The 22,577-nt window shown below is 40.4% G+C and overlaps 1 protein-coding gene across 5 annotated transcripts in view; it reads right to left on the minus strand.

Annotated features, from left to right (window-relative positions):
* Casc1 (cancer susceptibility 1) overlaps positions 1 to 22,577 on the minus strand; it is a 67,967-nt gene that overhangs the window by 4,125 nt on the left and 41,265 nt on the right. For all 5 annotated transcript variants that reach the window (XM_010615146.3, XM_010615164.3, XM_010615154.3 and 2 more), the window contains 4 exons: positions 17,070 to 17,145; positions 6,239 to 6,399; positions 3,733 to 3,889; positions 594 to 808 (listed from right to left, as the gene is read on the minus strand). In XM_010615146.3, coding sequence (XP_010613448.1) covers positions 594 to 808; positions 3,733 to 3,889; positions 6,239 to 6,399; positions 17,070 to 17,145 — 609 coding nt within the window. The remainder of the gene's footprint in view (positions 1 to 593; positions 809 to 3,732; positions 3,890 to 6,238; positions 6,400 to 17,069; positions 17,146 to 22,577) is intronic.

Below are 22,577 nucleotides of genomic sequence, written 5' to 3' on the forward strand. Positions count from 1 at the left end.
ACAAAATTCACCCGTTTCACACACACAGTGCAATCACTGGGAAGGTTATCTTGAGAGCGGGTCTCGTTATGTAGGTCAGGCTGGCCTCAAGCATGCAGTGACCCTCCTACTACAGTGCAGTCATTCTGAGACACTTTACCACGTGGTTTATCTCCATAAATCATTTTAAGAACATTTCCATCCTGCCCAGTAAAGTCGTGTATGCCCATTTACAGTTGATCTCCATTCCTACCCTCAGCACCAGGCAACCACTGATCTAGTCTTGTCTCCGTAGTCTTTTCCTGACTGATGCACAATAGTGTCTCATTTAGAGAGGGGACAACTTCACAGGGGATTTCAAATGCTTGGATGACGACGAGGGAGCCTCTCTGGGGCAACTCAGAAACTAAGATGTGTACTAAACCAGGCTTGCTGGCCTATTCACTGGTTCATCTGTGGTGACTTTAGGGGGCAACTGTGAGACTCACTATGTGTTGTTGCCTATTTATTCACTTAGTATCTTGATTAGAAATAGCTCAAAGTATATTTATGTGCAGTTGTATAGGGCTTGTGTTTGAATATATAAATCAGTGATTATTTCAACAGGAACTCACCTTAATTTGTATCTGAATCTCAGTAAATACTGTTGTCACAGTCAGAAGTGCTTTATTCATGCCAAGTGGCCTTAGTTCCCACGACTGGTATGGCATGTTAATATGAGTGTCTTGCATCAAGGTAACGGGGCCAAAGGTTTCCAGCTTGAATGATACAAGTCTGTCTTCTGAGCTGTAATATACGTCACTAATGCCATCAGTTCGCCAGTATTTACCTTTGTAGTAAATGAACAGTGACGTCAGTTTCATTTTTTTCCTACAAGAAGAAGATCAATGCAGCTATCTAGATCACTGATCCTTTAAGAAGAAAATCCAGCCAGGTGGAGTGGCACATGCCTGTAATCCCAACACTTGGGAGGCTGAGGCAGGAGGATGGCCATGAGTTTGAGGCCAACCTGAACTACATTGTGAGACCCTCTCTCAAAAAACTAAAATAAATAATGGATGGATGGATGAAAATCTCAATAAAAAGCCTCCTTCCCTGAGCACTTTCCTGCCTCTAGGATCAAGACAAGCTCCACAGAGTGGTCTCTAAGACCTTCGGAGTGAGGCTTTAACTCACTTTTCTCAGTCTGTTCCTTGCCATTTCCCAGACCTGTTTCAGCCCCCATTTTCGTGCCTTCCCCGACAACATTGTTTTCCCCTGGGCCTTTGCACATGCAGTTATTTTTTTCCTAGAATATTCTTCTCTATATTTTACAGAAATGCTTTTCCTCTTTTAAAACAGCATTTCACCTGTTTGAAGCACACCATTTCAATTATTTTTAGTAAATTTACAGTTATACAACCATCACCACAATCCGATTATAGAACTTATTTTTTTTTTTCAGAATAAGATTGAGTTATAGTTCATGCCCACTCCCAGGCGGCTTGCCATTACTATACTTCCTATCTCTAAAAATTGGCCCTTTTTGCACTTTGCATTGTCAGAGACACAAAAGGACATGTATAGTATGGCTGAATTTATAGGAAAAGTCCAACACCTAACTTAAAAGTTAAACATTATTGAATGAAAATTACACCAAAGAAGATATTATGAAAGGTGCATAAGTACATACAAAGACGTTCACTGTTATTCCTCACTACGAGTACAAATTCAGTCCACGGTGACCTACCACCTCCCGCTCCCTGGTAACGGGCAATAACAAGGGTTGGCAAGGAGATGGAGAAATGAAAAGGTTCATGTAAAATGCTACGTTAACTTTGAAGAACTAGTTTGGAGGTTTCTTCAAAAGCTAAAATATAAAATTTACCACTCACCTCAGCTATTCCTCTCCTAGGTCTCTCCCCAGGTGAACTGGAAACCAGGGTCCTCACAGAGAAGGACACACACAGTGTCCTGTTGGTCGTTAAAGGCCCAGTTCAATCCCATCCTCTGAGACCAACCCGGCTCACTGCTGTGCTCTGCAGCAACTTAGGCCTGTCTGTTCCAGTACCTGACGGCGTAACCTCTGATCCTTTCCCTGGCTGCCTCTCCCACGACTTTGAGAACTCCCAGGAGGAAAAACTATGTCTGGTCCATTTCTACTCTGTCTCGTCCTTTCGCATCTTTAGAGACTACTGAGTGAGGCACTGTCTGGCTGAATGCAGTGTCCGTCTTCACTTGGCTCGTTTTTTTCCTCATGTGGAGGGTTCCACAGCCTAGTTTTTATTCTTAAATTTAATATAACAAATACAACCGCATACAAATTAGTTTTCTCTTTTTATTGCTGCACTAACAATTAATTTGCAAAGGTTAATATTATTGCCTGTAAAAGAAATTTTCCCATTATCTCCTGGCAAAGTTTCCCCATAGCTTAAAAAAAATTATTGGAGCTGTAACTTATCGCTAATCAGTACAGTTACGTAGTCATGTTCTGCAAAAGATATGTTTCCCTAAATCATGTGAGATAAATAACCTTGTCTAACTGTAGTTTAGTGTGGATCATTTTTAATGTGGTACTTAGGAACATTACTATTAACACCTCTAAAGCAACATGAAAGAAAACATTGCATAATTGTTCATCTTTATGTATTTCATAGTTTAGTCTACAAGAAGATATTGTTTTTAATTCAAACTATTTCTAGAATATAAATAAGGAATTATGGTTTTGGAGCATTGGGGCATTCATAAGCAACTACAAAATACTCCTTTTGGTAGAAGTCCCTAAATTATCTGTCCCTGGGACTAAAATGTAGAATGAGAGATCTGTGCCTTGGGGATCTCTTCCCAGCCTAACACCAAGTGTATAAATCCCTCACAAATAAATGGATGTAAAGCAACTCTGAAAATAAAGTCCTATAACTTTCACATAGGTTCCTTACAGCCACATAACTTAATACACAAGACAAAGAACTTTCAAAATTCAGCCATGAGTGATGAGTAATAATTTTCAAATCTTTAGTTTATACATCTGATTTTATTAATATGTACTTAATGGTCTGTAAAAGTAACTGTTTCCTATGGTTCAAGAATCAAATTATAACTGGGTGTGGTGGTGCACACCTTTAATCCCAGCACTCAGGAGGCTGAGACAGGAGGATTGCTATGAGTTCGAGACCAGCCTGAGCTACATAGTGATAGTGACTTTCTGGTCAGTCTCAACTACATAGTGAAACCCTGTCTCAAAAAACTAAAAAAAAAAAAAAGAATCAAGTTATAGTGCACCTGCCTGGCAAGTGCAAGGTCCTGAGTTTGATCCCCTGTTGGCGGGGATCAAGTCATAAAATAGTATACCATGGCTACTTTTCCTCTTTCTCTGGTTTCCTGTCTATTCCTATCCCTGATACTTGTTTGTAATTTATAGGTGGTTAATGTTAAGTCTAAAATCTGAATCGCCTCAATCTGAATTATTTGACTATTTTGTGAGATAGGAGATTATGCTTTTGACTTGCTAAACTATTTTGATATTTTCATTCCTTTTTTTCAACAATGGTAGGCTATGAAAAATATTGGCATTTTAGGATCTAACAGTAACAAAAATTCAACAAAATTTAAAATTCCAGCTCCTATGCGTTTCTATCAAGAGCAAACAAAAAGATCCTAGAAGTGGCATAGATACATCTACGATAAGAAACTCAGTTTACACACTGCATTTTATGTTCAATTTAAAGATTGGTGTTATTGTCCCACTAAAAGTTGGTTTATGTATTGCTGTACCTTCAGCGTCCCACCTTGCGACCACAGGTTCCTCAAAAAAGGTTACTTTCTCCTGAATTTGAAGGGTGACTTCTACAGGCGGAAAAGCATTTTCTGTTTCAAAATCTTCTGTGATTTCTGGAGGATACGCAAATTTCTGTAACCCTTCTTTGAGGATCTTTTAAAAAGGACCAAAACACCAAGTTAGAAGATGACTGGTAACAGTTCAAGATGTAAATATTCCTAAATAGACCATGGAATTTGGTCCCGTGTGTATCTATAGGTCGACTAACGAAATGTCATAACACAACAAAGATAAACGAGGAGAAAACTACTAAATTCAAATAACACTGAAGAACTTCCACGGGGCAAATTCTGTGATAGAGAACATCAGTATTTTCAGCTGAGGAATCCCACAGAGCCTGTACTTGGATTTGCTAAGTGAGACTTGGAGAAATGAATCTGCCAAAGGTTACAAGCGGACTTTGGGACAACACAGGCAGATCTGTGGGACGCCGAGTCACGTGTTGTGATTGCTCGGCCACGACACAGAGAAACAGGAAGTGGCGGCAACATTTGAGAAGTGTGACGATGGGTGGGTGAAAGTGAAGAAAGCAGACAGCCGATTTTCCCAGAACAAGGGAGATTTGTGCCGAATGTGAAAGCAGCAGCAAAGGATCTAGGAATAAAGGAGATTAAAAATGTCAGAAAATACAGAAAAAGCCGGGTGTGGTGGCACATGCCCATAATCCCAGCACTTGGGGAGGCTGGGGTAGGGGACTGCCGTGAGTTCGAGGCCTGTCTGGGTTGCAATAGTAAGTTCAAGGCCAGGCTGAACGACATAGCAAGAACCTGTCTCACAAGATCAAAACAAAAAAAAGAAAACAAAAAAATGCTAGGGGAGGTTATTAAAAACATTGGGGGAAAAAAAAGGAAAAGGGCGTTTTGCTGCAGGAGAGAAATATATGTGCGAATTCATTGGGCGCAGAGGCCGAGCATGGAGTACTGGTCTCAGAACAAAATTTAAGAACAGCAATAGATTTCAGTGTGGATCCTTATAAACCGTGGCTCAGGTATGGACAGAGTCCTTCCTGAAGGCCGCCTTCATCAGGAGGAGGTCTTCCTTCACCTGTCCCCTGTTCTCTGGGTGCCCCTCAAGTATGGAAGGTAGATTTAAAAGGATTCTCTGAAGTGGCTACAGCTAAAAGTCTCTCTCTCCCTCAAGCTTTATCTAAAAAATTACATTCTCACTTGAGGCGAGAAAGGGGAAAAAATTGGCAATATCACAATTAGTTGGGGAAAAAGAAACTACTACTCTTACATATAAAGCCCCTATGGTACATAAACAGATACAAAGTATGATCTGCGGATTAAAATTTCATTGGGGAGGGTAGTTGGCAGCAATGCCTACAAGGAGTTGGGGGAAAAAGTTTTAGAATACAGCTCTAAGTACAAGAATACAACAAAGTCCTTAATGGAGGGGATGTGTGTGAGAACAAGACAGTAATCTGCGTATGCACTGAGCTACAAGGAAGAGAGGAAGATTTAAGCCACCATGATGTTAAAACAAATGACATGATCACATTATCCGAAGTGTTACAACTTAGGGAACGGCTGTGAACTTGAAATCAGCTCTCCGTGTTGCTACCAGCTGCCTGTGCACTGGCAGTGAGGGCATCACCAGGATCAGCACTTATTCATACTTTAACGTGCTCATGAATGATCTGAGGATCCAGTTAAAGTACAGATCCAGTAGGCCTGAGGCCACCCCACAATAGATGCACTTCTTAGACATTTCAAGGCGACGTTTGTACTATACTGGTTCACTGCTCCTGATTGAAGGACCACACTTAGTGTATCAAGGACTGAGATCAGAATCTTCAGAGTTCTGGCTAAAACACAGACTGCTGAGCTTCACTTTGGAGATTCTGACTCAGTGAGTTTGAGGCAGGACTCATGAATTTGTGTTTCTCGCAAATTCCCAGATGATGAGAGGTTGCCAAGGGGTCCTCACATGGTGACAACCACAGATCCAACCAGTCTGCAAACTTTCCCTGGGAAATGCCTCCCAGCACGCCGGTTTGTAAATAAAGTTGAACAAGCCCGCACCTGCCCATTCATTTACACACAGCAGTTTTAGCACTCCAAGAGCAGAGCTGCGGGGTTTCAACAGAGCTGGTTGGCCCAAAAGACAAAATATTCACCTCCTGGCCTTTTACAGAGAAATTGCCAACCTCTGATCTAGGTTAGCACGGCCAAATTGGCACTTGCAAATTTTAGTGCTGTAGGTTTACAATTAGCATAGTCTAGTTTTACAACCCATGTTTTAGATTCCTTTAGTATTTAATATCTTTAATATTTGATTCAGATTTTTAATACCTGCAAATTCAAGACAGCATCAAATTGCATTTTTCATTTGCAGTGCTTAATAAGACCAAAGGTCATTTGACATTGACATTATATGAGATGAGGTAAAAACGTGGGAAAACTATATTGCTTACAAGTTTGGATTAAAGAATTTACATACCTCCACCATCATCCAGCCTTTCACTGGTTTACACTGTGGCGGGAGCTCCAAAATATCCAAGTGGTACACACCACCCAGAATCGTGAACTGGCATAAGTCCACCTCCTTGCTTTCAGAGACTTCTGGCTTTTCAGGAGCATTTTTTATCAGGTCCAACTGTGCTAAAGTTAATCAGATTAATACAGTTTGTAAATAGATGACAATGTTTTAGTATTAGATGTGAAATGAAAAATCCTAATACTAGTAAAGGAAGTTTTAAATATCTCCTAAGTCTTTTCAAAAAGTGTTTAATTCAGAACTATTCATTGTTGGGCATATAGGCTGTTTCCGGGATTTAGCAATGTGAATTGTGCTACAATAAGCATGGGTATGTATACATCATTGTACTATGATGTCTTTACATCCTTTGGGAAAATACCAAGAAGGGGAATGGCTGGGCCAAATGGAATTTCTATTTTTAGTTTTTTGAGGAATCTCTATACTGATTTCCACAGTGATTGTGTCAGTTTACAGTCCCACCAACAATAGAGAAGGGTTTCTTTCCCCCCTACAGCCTTTATACACAATGGAGTACACCTCTGCCATAAAGGATAAACTTGAGTCATTTGTAAGAAGTGGGTGCACCTTGAGACTATAATGTTGTGACTTAGGCACGCAAGTTTAAATATCACATAGTTTCTATTATATGAAAAAACTCAAAAAGGGAGAGAAAAATATTATAAAACAGCATGGACAATGGATCCAAAAGTACATGTTGACTTAGTACAGCTGTCTTATATGTTTTTTATCTTCTTTGGCCTGTTGGTCTGGTTTTCAACACTTATATAGGATAATTAACTTTCTAAGGTCTATAAGATAAATAAATGGACCTGATGCTGGAAAAATAGAGGTGGAGGGAAGGGGAAAAAATTGAAATGTGTCCTGTACATGTACTGATCCCCTACAGTGAATGTTATCACGACGTGCTGCAGGCATGTACTAATAACATTTTTAAAAATTAAAGAACTATCCATGGAGATAAACTCAAAAGTAGAACTAGTGTGTATGGCAGGGTTCAGGGAGGGTTCATTCGTATTTCATGTACTAACATTTTAGAAATACGCATATAATGACCATGTGTTCCTATAAAAACAAAATTATATTTTAAAGAAGATAAAAAATAGCTCTGTCCAGGCATGGTGGAGCATGCCTGAAATGCCAGCACTCTTGAAACAGATGATCACAAGGTTAGATCCAGCTTGGGAAACTTAGTGAATTTACTATCTCAAAATTTGAAAATATTAAAAAAAAAAAAAAAAAAAAAAAAGGCCTGGCAGTGTAGTTTAGTGGAAAGGTCCCAAGTTCAATCCCCCATACTGGAAAGAAGGTTTGATACAAAATTTGATAATTGCCAAACTTATTTCTTAAAATTGGATATCATGGGTCTAAAAAGCCAGAAGGAAAAAAGTAAATTTTGTTCCATATGTGAAATTAAAGTTAATTCAGAAAACAAAAATAGACCCATTTCATAGAAAAATAGGATAGAAAGCTTAAAAGTGAAGAAACTGGACTGGTTAATCTCTAGTGTTCAGAAATTTTATGGGAAATCCTACTTTTTCTGTAATCTCAGTGCACAATCAGAAAGAAATATTCAAACATCACATGTCAGGGAACCTCCACACCTCTCACCAAAGGCTTCTAAATGGGGCTGTGGTTAGGAAAGGGAGGTCAGACCATTAAAGACTCCACCCTTTATTAGCTATGGGACCTTATTCGAGATGTTAACAGTTCTAGTCTTAGTTGCTTCAACTATAAAATGGATATAATAGTATCTGCCTTAGAGAATTTGGAGAAAGAATGAGTTGGTACAGAGCTGGTATTAGACACATGGTAAACACATAGTATTATTTATTATTCCAACTTTTCTCTCCCATCAAAGCAAGTAAGAGGATGCACTGAATTTAACCCATGGAAATCAGGCACCGAAAGTTAAGGGAGTAAAGAGAGAAAACCCAAGATAAGCAACTGTCCTTTTTTCCTTGTGTACATTCAATATATTATAATCTTCAGTTTTAAAATGTATTTAATAATTTGCCCAAAAAGGAAGCAAGAAGTAATTGTGCCCAAAGTTAGATAGTTATATTTATTATTATTGTTATTATTATTATTATTATTATTATTATTATTATTATTAATTTAGGGACCACCACGTAGAAAAGCTTGGCATTTTGCTTCAGCTCTCCTAAGTACCTGGCTAGTAGAGAACAGGAATAGATGTGTCCAGAGTCAGCAAACTCCTGTCAGGGCTCCCTCTAGCTATGAGTGCCCAGGACTTCTTTGGCCATGAGCCTCAGGGATGATCAAATTATGAGAAAAGACAGATACAAATCAAATCAAACATCACGGTCACATTTCTAAATTATATCCAATGGGTATTTGCCAGGAGGAGACTGAATACAAAAACTCATAAATACTTAAAATGCTGAAGTATTTCCATTAGTATATGTGTGCTTGCAAAAGTTCATTACAACATTGTTTATAAATAAATACATGACAAATAACTTTACTATCAATAGAGATTTAAGGAATGTTCTATTATTGGATGGAGATTTACAGCTTCTAAAAAAGTGAGGTTATTAATACGTTCTCAGAACAATGTTGACTATTATTCATTTATCTAGAGTAAACATTGTGTCCCAGGTACAAAACAATGTTAAGTGGAAAAAAAGCACAGTAATTTTCAATCAAACATTTATATGTTATGATCCCAATGGCTATGAAAAATTGAGAGATAGAGTTACAGGAAGCAACAGACTTTTGGGAGGATGGTGAAATGGTGAGCAGCAGAGAAACAGCCTCTCTCATATTTGGAATCCAGATGCTGGAATACAGCAACGTGAGGAAGAGAAGGAAGGAGTGAGTGGGTCCCTGGGGCCCATCAAGGATCTGAAGTGAGAATTAGAGCCTACAAGGAAAGCAATGAGAGGGAACACAGTGCAGAAGAGGGAGACGGCAAGCAGTGCTTTTTCCCCGAGCCCCTACCCCTGGCATGGGAGGTGTGGCTCAAACCTGCAGACACATGGTGACTGCTGGTGACCCCGGAGTCCTCCACAGAGAAGCACATCAGTGGAACAGAGCAGGAGATACAGTGGACCACAGTGGCTAATAAGTTATTTGGGTTCAAATGCCCCCGGGGGAAGGTAACTGGCCAGTAGCCAATTTGGAGAGAGGCCAACTGAAGTCAGAACTCAGAGCAGCTTTGGGTTGGCTCCATGTAGCAGCTCCAAGTGTCTGGGTGAGGCACAGTTGAATTCAAGCTGGTGGGGGACCAGGGAACTGAGTTCAAGCTAGAGAGGAGCAGAGCTAAAGCTGGCAGGAGGTACTTGGAGTGTTGTGGGCTGAAAACCTTGGGTCCTAGCCTCACCTTCAATGGAACTACAGGCTGAGGTTTGCTGGGATTATCCACCACCACCACAGTTCAACTGCTGGCTTGCTGGAATCATTCAACACGGATCTGGGCTCTGTCTGCCCCCTCTGTCAACCAGGGACAGCAGAGATATACCCTGAAGTGGACACTTGTTTCTCTTTTTCTTGATTGACTGTTCTTGTTTTTACTCAAGAGAGGACATTGTTTCTAGCTTTTATTTATCCTTGTTTTGTTCTTGTTTCTGTTTCTTCCTTCTTTCTTTCCTGTCTTCTTCACCAGTCCCAAAGCTTGTATAATCTTCCTTTGTGCATCAGCCTTGATTCTAATCCCTTTCTCTTTTATTTCTCTATTTTTGTCCCTAATCCCTTTTATTTATTTATTCATTTACTTTTTTTTTTAACCAGGGATTGAACTCAGGCCCTTGTGCTTGCGAGGCAGGCGGCCTGACCCCTTTTAAATTTTCTCCTCTGAGGGTAAAACTGCCATGTTAAGAGCATACTTACTATATACAACCTTCTGGTTTGTTTTAAATTTTGTTACATAACTAACAAATCCTGTTGATATGGTTAAAGTTGGCAAATTAATAATTAGCACAGTTTGGCATTTTCTAGGGTGTGTTTGATGCTATTATTATTACCGATTGTACTACTTTAGCCAAGATGATATAATGGTTCTAAATCAGTTGTTCCTCCAAGTGTGCCCAGACTGAGATTGCCTGAGGGTCATAAACAATACTATAGGCTAGTGGCAAAGAACCAGGGGCTAGGCCAAACAGGCAGCAATTTCTCATCCCTGATAAATTAAAGAGGGTGGATCTTGCAACAGACTCAAAACCCAAATGCTTGCTACATGTGGAAGACATTGCTGAGAAGCAGTCATTTCCGAAGGGTTCCCAATATAGCAATAAAGACGCCTATGATACACAATTTATAAGTGGCAACACAGGAATTAAACTAAACTAAGTAAATAAATAAAAAATGAGAAGACAGAGAAGCAAGACGCAACCCCAGACTTCCAACTTGCCAAAGGCAAACCCCAGACAGCAATGAGGTAAAAACAATCTGAAAGCCACCCACCTGGACTCTCTGAAGTGGTAACAACAGAAGTAATGAAGCAGATGATGAGGCTCTAGAAAGAAAAATCAAATCAGAAAGGATTTCTCAGATAACTACAGAAATGACAGCCATAATGAAGGCATGACTAGTGTATCTAGAAAAGACACACATTAAAAAATAGAGGAGCTTAGGAAAATGAAGTAAACCATGACTGCCCAACACTGAACACATGGAAATTAAATAACACCTGCCTGAACAACCAGTGGGTCACAGATGAAATTAAAAAAGAAGGGCCAGGGATGTAGCTCAGTGGTGCTGCTGCCTGCCTTGCAAATGCAAGGTCTTGAGTTCGATCCCTGGTAAAAAAAAAAAAAAAAAAAAGAAAGAAAGAAATTATACAGTTTCTACAACTAAACAGTAATGCCAATACAACACACTGGAATTCTGGAATTTAGGGGATGCAATGAAAGCAGTCCTATGAGGGAAATTTATAGTGCTAACTTCCAAGACCAGAAACAGTACAAGCTTAAATAATTTAATATTGAACTGTAAGCTTGTAGAAAAAGAAGATCAAGTCAAGCCCAAAGCTCACATGTGGGAGGAAATTATAAAGATTAAAGCAGGAATGCAGTTGAGACTAAGAAAACAATACAAAGAATCAATGAATTAAAGAGTTGGTTCTTTGAAAGATTCAATGAAATTGAAAAACTTTTAGCCAAACTTGTCAAAGAGGGGGGGATGGAAAGAAGGAAAGAAAAGACTCAAATCCACGCAATTTAGGAATGAAAAGGGTAAAATCACAGTGAATCCTGCAGAAGTCTAGAAGATCATTAATACCTACACCTTGAGAACCTGTTTTCTAATAACATGGAAAACTGATGAAATGGACAGATTCCTAGATAGATGTGAGTTATAAAACCTAGATATACATGAATTAGCAAAGGTGAATCAAGAAGGTACAAAGATTCTAAATGACCCATTATCAGTAAATAAAATTGAAGATGTAATAAAAAAAACCTACCAACAAAGAAAAACCCAAGTCCTGATGGGTTCACTGCTGAATTCTGTAAGAAATTTAGAGAAGATCTAATGCCACAACCCCTCAAACTCTTTTATGAAGTTGAAAGGGAAGCAATATTCCCAAACTTACTCCTGGAAGTAAGCACTACCCTGATACCAAAACCAGAAAAGGATGCAACCAAAAAAGAGACCTCCAGGCCAATCTTCCTAAGAGACAATAGATGCAAAAATCCTCAATAAGATACTGGCTAAGAGAATGCAACAAAGCATCCAGAAAATTATACACCATGACCAAGTGGTATTCATCTCAGGGGTGCAAGGATGGTTCAATATACACAAATCAATTAATGTAATACACTGTATGAACAGAACTGAGGACAAAAACCATATAATCCTCTCAATAGATGCAGAAAAATCATTTGACAAAGTCCAACACCAATTCATGATAAAAATGCTACCAAAAATTGGAATAGAAGGTCTTTATCTCAAGCTGATAAAAGCTATCTATGACAAAACAGCTAATATCATACTAAATGATGAAAAACTGAAAACTTTTATTCTGAAATCAGGAATAAGAAAAAATTTGTTCACTGTCACCACTCCTATTCAATATAGTTCTAGAAACATTAGCCAGAGCAATCAAACAAGGGAAAGAAAGAAAAGGAATAAGGGCAGGAAAGGAAAAAGTTAAATTATCATTGTTTGCAAATGACATGATACTATACATAGAAGACCCCAAAAACTCTGCCAGAAGACTTCTAGATTTAATAACCAAATTCAGTAGCATAGCTGGATATGAAGTCAAAACTCAAAAGTCAATAGCATTCCTGTACACAAATAACAAACTCACAGAGAGAAAATAGGGAAACCACACCTTTCACAAATAGTATCCAAAAAATGAAATATGTAGGAATTAATCTAACAAAAGAAATAAAAGTCCTTTACATTGAAAACTACAGCAGTCTGAAAAAGGAGATTGAAGAGGATATCAGAAAATGGAAGGATATCCCTTGTTCTTGGGTAGGCAGGAACAATATATTTCCAGGTTTTTTTTCGGGTATTGGGAATTGAACTCAGGACCTTGTGCTTGTAAGGCAGGCACAGTGCCACTGAGTTAATTCCCTGACCTCTGGCAGAACCAATATAGTGAAAATGGCTATACTCCATATCAAATTGTTATATAATTTTAATGTAATCTCTAGCAAAATGCGAATAGCATACCTCACAAAACTAGAGAAGACAATCCTAAAATTTATTTGGATTCAGAAGACATCTTGACTAGCATAAGCAATTCTGAACAACAAAGGCAAGGCAGAGGGAATCACGATCCCAGACTTAAAAGTATTCTACAAAGCTAAATTGATAAAAACAACATGATACTGTCAAAAAAATTCCAAAACAATAACAAAAAAGACCCGAGGATCAATGGAACACATTAGAAGATGCAGAAACAATTGCAAACACACTCAGCCATCTTATCTTAGACAAAGGGGCCAAACACCTTCATTGGAGGAAAGTGTCTTTAATAAATGGTGCTAGAAAAATTGTCCAGAGTCAAACACATGCCGAAGAGTCAAACTAAACCCATACCTTTCACCATGCACTAAAATCAAAATTGATCAATGTTCTAACTATTAAAACAGAAACACTAAATCTGCTGGAAGATAGAATAGGTAGAACACTTGAAGACATTGGTGTAGACAAAGACTTTATGAACAAAAACCCAATCATATAGACAATATCACAAAGAATCAACAACTGGGATCTCATCTTATTAAAAAGCACTTGCAAAGCAAAAGAAACCACCAACAGAGGTAAGAAACCACTCACGGTGTGGGGGAAATTTTGCCAGCTGTTCCTTAGACAAAGGACTAATATCTAGAAAATGTAAAGAACTGAAAACAAAATATCAGACCCTTCCAAATTTAAAAATCCTACCCAAAGATGGGCCTGTGAAATGAAAAGACATTTCTTAGATGAAATAGAAATGCAAATAAATATAGGAAAAAATGTTCAACATCACTAGCATTCAAGAGATCCACCTCACTCCACAAAGAATGGCTGTTATCAAGGAATCAACCAATAACAAATGTTGGAGGGGCTCTGGGGAAAAGAAACCCTTCTCCACTGTTGGTGGGAGTGTAGACTGGTACAACCACTGTGGAAATCAGTGTGGAGATTCTCCAAAAAACTAAAACTAAGGGCTGGGGGTTTAGCTCAGTGGCAGTGTGCTTGCCTCAGAGCAAGGTCCAGAGTTCGCTCTCTAGTACCAGAGAAAAAAACAAAAACAAAAGACCAAAAAACTAGCATCCCCACTTGACCCAGCTACTCTCCTTATATTCCCCCAAAAGACAAAAGAATTAAAAGCAAGATACCACAGTGAGGTATGCATACCCATGTTTATAGCAGCACAGCTAGGAATTGCTAATTCTTAGAAACAGCCTAGGGCTGCCATGGAACTTTCTTCATTTTCACCCCTCTTTAAGTCACCTGTGGACTTTATATCACTTAAGTCTCCACTGCAAACATTCCCGTCAAGCTGACCAAGGATCTGGCTCAGAGGAAGCCAAGTGTCGAGGACAGCACCAGAACTGTGATGCTGTGTTGATGCTTGAGGACATTTGTCCTTGACTCTGAATGCGGAGGGCTTGGAAGCAGTCGGAACTAAGTTTGTCAGAGCAATTCTGCAATAAGTGTTCTAGTTATCTCAAACCATCGAATGGGGGAAGAGGGAGTGGAGGGGGTTTCCCTACAAAGTATCCTTACTGTTCAAGACACCCTGGCATTTTTGCATATTCTTTTTTTTTACCCATAAAGTCTTTATTTTTCAAGTTTGGGAATCATAGATTTCCACTGCTAGGCTTCCTCTTTTTTTCTTCCCCTCTCTTGGTACCAGGGATTGAACTCAGGACCTTGTGCTTGTGAGGCAGGTGTGGCGCCACTGAGCTTAATCTCTGGCCCCCATTAGGCTTTTTTAATGGGGACCATGTGACCCACTCCTTGAAGACTACTTTTTTTGTGAACTGAGTTTCAAACTTTCCAAGTGCAAGGACTTAAAAGTTGAAGCCCATGAGAGATGTCTTCATTCACTGGGCATATCCCTAACTTGCCACATGGATCTATTTCGCTGGTAGCAGAAAATTCCATCAACTCACCCATCTCGCCATCAGTGAAAATGATTCAAGGATAGTGTGACAGTCCATTTAAAAAATAGGTTTGGGACATTATTTTATTCACCCTCACTAATGTTTCCCAACACAAGTTTTTCTTGGGTATATTATTTTCAATATTCAGACTCTGAAATCTCATTACAATCAAACACTTAGTGAAAGGTTTCTAGTGGCTTAAAAGTTTACTAGCTCTTAAGGATATGGTGCAGTGATTTATATAGCAAGGAACCATTGTATTCAATTTTCAAAAGTTCCAGAACTTGGTAGGAACAGTCATGTTGTAACGCCTATCACTTCTGAGTACATTTTTTATACAACAGTGATTACATTAACATTATAAAAGAACAGCTTGTGGTATTAAAAAGAAAAGCTATAAATTTTATTCTTGACCTTGTTTCCAAATCCTGTCTTCCATTTTGTTGTACTTCCTGACCACTCTTAAGAAAAACTCAGAAGCCTTTGAAGAAACTGGCTGTTATTTTATCAAAGTGTACAAATTAAGTGCTTGATTTTCAATGTATTCGCTGTGTTTTGATTTTTGAGATTTCTTTAATATTTGAAGATGTGCCTTTTATTGGGTAATGCTAATTCACAAATGTAGTAATGTGATTTAACATTGTAATGACCATGGCTGTGGCATTCTCTAACACAACGATGTGAAAGGAAAGTAGCTTTCATAAAACTCATAGCTCTGATTGCATAGTCCCACTTGTTCCTGATGTTGTTATATTAAAGCAAAGAGCACTTTCTTTTAAAGCTACTTTCAGAGCTTGTCTTTGTATTTGCTTGAAGCTATAAGCGCAAGTAATGTCATTTGGAGGCCAGGGTACCACTTGTCACAGGCAGCCTTATGTGTGTGCCATGAGAAAGTTCAAAGACTGTTAACAAAAATGAAAGTCTGCGGGAAGTCAACATTTCATTTTTTAAATGGTAATTCCCAAGATTTTCTTCAAGAAATAAATTGTTATTTTGTATTTTATAACTTAAAAGCAGCTATTTAGTACATTTCTGAGATGATAGCAGGAGACCAAAATATTTTTGGAAAGAGAATAAATATATAAAGAAAGACTTATGGTTTATTTTCAGCATGCAGAATATATAGACTACTGTTTATTTTGTGAGTGGATGTGATGAAATATTCAGGTGTTTAGTGTATAATTAAGAGTGGAATATAGATTTCTTTGGAGTTATTAAATCCATTATGTCTTTTACATAATGAACAAATCAAGTTTAAAAAACTTTACATAGCTTAGCTTGTATTCTGGTGCTATTGACCTGCAAGAGAATATACTTTTGCATGTATATAGGTAAATATTTTGCAATTCATGTATACAAGAAAATGTAGGCATTAAACTATTTTATTGATATTTTAAAAAAGGAACAGCCCAGGGCTGGGGATTAACCTAAGTGGCACCACACCTGCCTCCCAAGCACAAGGTCCTGAGTTCGACCTCTGGTATGAGGGGGGCTGCCCAACGTCCATCAACCAATGAATCGATAAAGAGGATATATATGATATATATGCGATGTGATATATATGACACAATATATATATTATTATGACATAAACTTGAGACTTTTCTAGGTAAACGGATGCACCTTTAGATCATACTCTTAAGTGAAATGAATCACACTCAATGTTTAAACATCACATTGTTTCTCTGGTTTGAGAAACCAAAAGTGTAAATAAAGGCCAAAATGTACAACAGATACTGCGAAACAGGAAGAAAATGTTCAAATGGGAGAGGAACAAGGGAGGGGGGATTGGCCAAGGGAGGGAGGGAGAAGGAATAAATAATAGAAGGAAAAAATAGAAACAAAGCTTTTGTAAATAAGGAGGGGAAGAGGGGTTGAGGGAGGAGGAGGAGGAGAGGGGAGGGGAATGGGAAAAAAGAAGAGCCGAGATATTTCACATACAGGTGCAAATTCCCCATGAGGAAAGCTGTCAATATGTATATCTAAAATGTACCGATAAAACCGATTTTTAAAAAAACGTAAAAAAAGTATAGAGTGTGCAAATAAATCCATTAACAGTGATTATCTCAAGGGAGGGAGGACGAGCAATTCTGACTTTAAATTGCTGCAGTGACTGAAGCTTTATATTTACAATGATCTTGCATCACTTTTGTGAGAAGAAAAATCTCAATAAAGTTGAACGCTGCAAATGCATTTCGGAATACCTGCTGCAACCATCTCACTCAACAATTTCATCTCCAGGTCACCTTCTGCGGCTTTCGCTTCTTTCTCGACAGAAGCCTACAAACAAAACACAACAAATCACCGCACGAAAACCTGAAACAGGAGGACAGAGTTTGCACCTCAGCCCAGTCGTCCTGTGCTCCCGTCCCCACTTCCTATGGCTGCCACCTGGATTCGAGGGCCCCAAACCGATCTCTGCTGTGGCCTAAAATTAAAATCAGAAGAGCACAACTCCAAGGACGGTCACCTCCGCCCAGATTCTCCTCTGAAAACCCCGAGGCGTAAAATGAAACTACAGGAAAGCAATCCCAGTTGCAGGAAGTTTCCTTTAGGGTTAAGACGATGCTCACCCTGTCCCTCCGAAGGAAGGTCCCACGCGACAGGTGCAGGGCTGCACGGGGCGCCTGGGCCTCTCTGGAGGAGAGAGGCTGGAGCCCGAGCGATTACAGACCCGGGGCAACTCCAGGTGAGAGGAAACACGGCCACACCCGCCGCCCTCGCCCGCCCTCCGCCGGACGGAGTTGGAAGGTGCGGTCCCCGCGGCCATCCCTTCGACTTCGGCTGGGGATCTCGCTGCTGCGAGCTTGCGAAATCCCCCGAGGTCCGAGGTTGCAGCACACTTAGATTAGAGACGAGAAGCCTGCCAGTCGCCTGGCTTTGGGAAAGGGTGGCACATCATTTCCTAGAGCGCAGCGGTCAGCATCCACCTTGGGCAGGTCCAGAACTGCTGCGTGCACCAAGTCCGGGAGCCCACGGGGCTCACTGCGCTGGCCCGGGACGCGTCTGGGCCCCTCCCAGCGGGGCGCTAGGGCGAAGCACAGCCACGCGGGACCCACCGCGACGGTGGGCAGGTGCTCCGCAGTGTGGCACAGGACACCACAGTCCCTGCTGCCCCGACCACAACCCCTGTTGGAGCGGGAGCTGGGGTTCCCGCACGAACAACTGCTCCAGGCTCTTCACTACTCGCGGTGGCACCAGGGTCCGAGGACCTTGGTAGTAGCCGAGCTGGCATCCGCGGTGCCTGAGGGAACCCCCGTCACCCGACAGAGCCACCGCCCCCACGGAAGGAGCAGCCGCAGTGTCCCGTCTCACTGGCACACAGATTCAGCCGTTCCCAGGGCACAAACTCAAAATCACAGCGAAAGGAGTTACAGGGACTTTACACTATCGTGACTGGCTGCAAACGAAGCCACACTGCATAACAAATACGGTACCCCGCGCCATATCCTGAGGAGAAAGCCATTCACTAGTGAAAGTGATAGTGGCTTCTCAGTCACCCGATTGTCAGATCTGGACATAGGAACACAAGAAATAGAAAACAGCAAGGTAGTATGATATCTCCAAAAGTTCCTGACCCTAGCAATGGAGTCCAAAGAAAGAAATTCAAGCCGATGAAATGCCTAATTACGAATTCACAGTGGTGCACACCTGTAATCCCAGCACTTTGTGAGGCCGAGGCAGAAGGATCTCAAGTTTGAGCCCAGCCTAAGCAATTTAGGAGGCCCAGCCTCAAAATAGGAAATACAAAGCTCTGGGAATGTAGTTTGGTGCCACAGTCCTGAGTTCAAGTCCCACTACTGCCAAAAAATAAAAATCAGAAAAACAATGGAATGAAATTTAGCAAGACCAACAGAATACAAATGAGAAATTCAGTGAAGAGATAGAGATTTTGAAAACGACTCAGAGAAATCTTGAAAAGAAAATGCTCAAGAAGACAAATGAGGCATTGTGTCAAACAGAGATCAAGCAAAACAATGAATACCTAAATTTGCAACAGAAGTTTTTTGAAATATCCCAGCAGCAGGAGGAGGGGGAGGAAGCGGGGGGGGGCTGAAGCTTGGGGGACATAGAGGGGTTAGATTGTCTTTTACAACTGGAACATCATTAAATGAACAAATATCCACATCTTTGTAACACCTGAACTCAAGGAGAGAAAAACTGAAAGAACAGAAAACACGTTTCTCAACTACAAAGTGAGACCCTGTCTCAAAAAACAAAACAAAACAAACAAATAAAAACAAACCAAAACAGCTAGAAGAAAACAAAAGGCCAGGAATAAGTCTGTACTATTCAATAATAACCTAGAATGTAACGAACTAAATTCTCCCATTAAAGATAGAGATTGGCTGAAAGAATTGTTTAAAAAGACCAAATAAGACGCTGCCTATAAGAAACTGAAGACATAAACAGACTGAAAATCAAATTTTGTTGCCAGTGTTGGTGCTTGCTATGGTTTACATATGGATTGTCCCCCCACGTCCATGGGTGAGAGGCTGGGTCCCCTGGCCGGAACTGTGGACCCCGAGGAGGGGGTTATAGGGTGCTTAGATATTGGGGGCAGTGGGATCCCGGTTCCCCTTTTCTTTTGCTTCCTCCCCATAAGGAGAGCAGTTTGCACTCTTACTGCTATTTAGCTTCTGCCACCCGAGGCCTGAAAGCAATGAGTTTGCCTGATCCTGCACTGGAACTCTTATACCACGAGCCACAAGAAACCTTCTCTCTTGGTAAGTAAATCATCTCGGGGAACTTGTTTTATTGATGGGAGCTAATGCGGGGTACAAAAAAATGATACCCCAAGGTGTGGTGTGGTTTCTTGGCCTGCTGAACATCTTGAGCTAAAGGAAAGTAAAAGGTTTACGAAAGTACCCCAGAGCCAAAGGAGCTGTGGCCACCTCCTCCAACCCAAGCACCGGGAGAGCTCTCTCTGGGATTCCCTTACCTACCTAAACTTTAGATCAAGTCTGAAAAGCAAACAGTTATCTTCAGTCCTCTCACTGAAATTGCATTAAAGTAAAATCAGATCGCAGAGGACAGTGCTGGGAATCAAACTATGCATGGAGATCAGAGAGCTTTGTCCCAGGCTCCTGACCTCGCCGGGTCTATTCAGCTCCTCTAAAATCATTCACTGCTCTTCTCAATTGCCCCATCCTCCGGTTTCTTGTCCTTTGTGAAATGTGTATTCAAGCTGTAAGCATCTGGCCCTTCACGGAGTTTCAGATTTGGTCTTCTGTGCACACTGTTTGTGTATTTCTTTTCCTATTAATCGGTTTGTTTGTTTACTTCGGGCGATTGAACGACTGGCCCTTTGCAGGGAAAGTTTAACTTCTCACAGCAGCTGTACCATCAGAATGTACTCTTGCACAAAACTTTGAACCTCAAACCTCAGTTGGTGACAATATACTTTACTACTACACATTATGAAGCTTCTTGTGTTTGTTGACAATGAAGCTAAAAATATATTTTCTTCAGGCTGCTGGTCGTGGTGCACATCTGTAATCCCAGCATGCAGGAGGCTGAGGCAGGAGCATCACTGTGAGTTCTAGGCCATCCTAGGCTAGTGAGTTCAAGGGCCAACCTGAACTACAGAGACCATCTCAAAAAACAAAACAAAAAATATCCTTTCGTTATTCCTAGTTTCATCACATTTTACATCTAGCAATAAAAGTCCTTTTTCACCATAATTTTTACAAAATGGCCATTTTTCATGTATATTTTTCTTCTAAATAAACTTGAATAGTGTTTTGTCAAAGCTGAAAAATCACCAGTTGGGGGCCAGGGATTTTGTAACTCAGCAGTGGAGTGCCTGCCTGGCAAGCGCAAGGCCCGGGTTTGGTTCCCCAGTACAAAATAATTAGCCATTGGAATTTTTGAGTTGCACTGTTTATAGATTTATAATAACCTATAATAACATTACACTGCATTTATACCATGAGATCACCTCTCACTCCAGCCGGCAATGCCCGACCTCCTCTGCCCCCTGCACCTTCTGATTTCATCCCATCCAAGTCCATCGCTTTCTTCCTGGTCCTCATTTCTCCCCTACAACCCTTGCCTTCAGTGTGCCCAAGGATATTTTCACTATCATCAGCCAAGTCTCCCTGTTATCTGGGTCTTAGCCAATTACCATCCCGTCAGGCAGGCCCTCTCCAACCGCTCCATCTAAACATCTGACATCTGCTGATTTTCTTATCTTTTGTGGGCTTCCCCTGACATGATGCATTGTGTCCTGGGAGTCAGAGCAATGACTGCCATGCTGAGAGAGGCATTCAACAAATACTCGTTGAATAAAGAAAAAACAGCAAGGTCCAAGAAGAGATGACGATAGAAAACCACTCATCAAGTGAATGTGTGGAAGGGTGAAGGTTGTTGAATGCTAAGGAGATTTGATGCAATTTCCATGGATTTTTAATTTGTCTGCAGTGGTGCAAAGAAATCCCAAACATCTCAGATAGTTCATGGATCGATACCTCTCCCACCGACCAGGATAACTCCCTTTCCTCCTTATCAGCCTTCCGTGGCTACATCAAAAGATTCGGGCCATATAAAGTTTTCTTATCAGAGAAGACGATTTGTCCACTTGTTTTTATTCTATGTTGGTTTAATCCCTAGGTCTTCAAGCGTAGTGTCTCATTGAACATTAACTGTTACTCTTCTGCACAAGGCTGTGATCATATTTAATTCCTTATAGGAGAAACTTAGTAAAGCTTGACAAATAACAAATTTATGTTGTGTATAATTATATACAGTACACAATTTTTATCTTAAGCCCTGAATCTATTTAGAGTATCTTAGACTATCTTACTTGTTTTGTTTTGCTTGTTTTTTTGGTGTTTTTTTGAGACAAGTTCTCACTATGCTGTTCAGGTTGGCTTTGAACTCACTGTGGAGTCCAGGCTGGCTTTGAACTCCTGACATCTTCCTGTCTCAGCCTCCTGAGTGCTGGACTACAGAAATGTGCCACCACAGTTGGCTGTTTAGAGTATCTTAAAGACAGACTACTTGTAACTTGAACTTTAAAGTAATTCAAAGCCAGGTATGGTATACATGACTGTAATCCCAGCACTCAGGAAGCTGATGTAGGAGGATTGCCAAGAGTCTGAGCCCAGCCTAGGCTACATAGAGAGTTCAAGATCAACCTGAGCTACACAGGAGACCCTGCTTAAAAAGCAGGGGCGGGGCGGGGATTTAGCTCAGGGGTTCTGCAGCCTGCCTTGTAAGGGCGAGGGCCTGAATTCGATCCCCAGTACCCCGTCAAAAAAAGTTACAGTGATAAACAGACCTGAGGATCAATGGAACAGATTAGAAGATGCAGAAACAACTCCAAACACACTCAGCCACCTTATCCTTGACAAAGGGGCCAAACACCTTCACTGGAAGAAAATAGCCTCTTTAGTAAGTGGTGTTGGAAAAACTGGCTTTCCACATGCCAAAGAATAAAACTAGAACCATAACTCTCACCATGCACTCAACTAAAATAAAAATGGGTCAAAGATCTAAATATTGAAACAGAAACACTAAATCTGCTGGAAGACAGAATAGGTAGAACACTTGAAGACATCAGTGTAGACAAAGACTTTATAAACAAAAACCCAATCATACAGAAAATATCACGAAGAATCAACAACTGGGATCTCATCTTATTAAAAAGCATTTGCACAGCAAAAGAAACCACCAACAGAGGGGAAAACTAAAAAAAAAAAAAAAAAAAA

Source organism: Fukomys damarensis, unplaced genomic scaffold (assembly GCF_012274545.1).
Source record: "Fukomys damarensis isolate Sample0158 unplaced genomic scaffold, DMR_v1.0_HiC HiC_scaffold_19, whole genome shotgun sequence".
Lineage (NCBI taxonomy): Eukaryota > Metazoa > Chordata > Mammalia > Rodentia > Bathyergidae > Fukomys > Fukomys damarensis.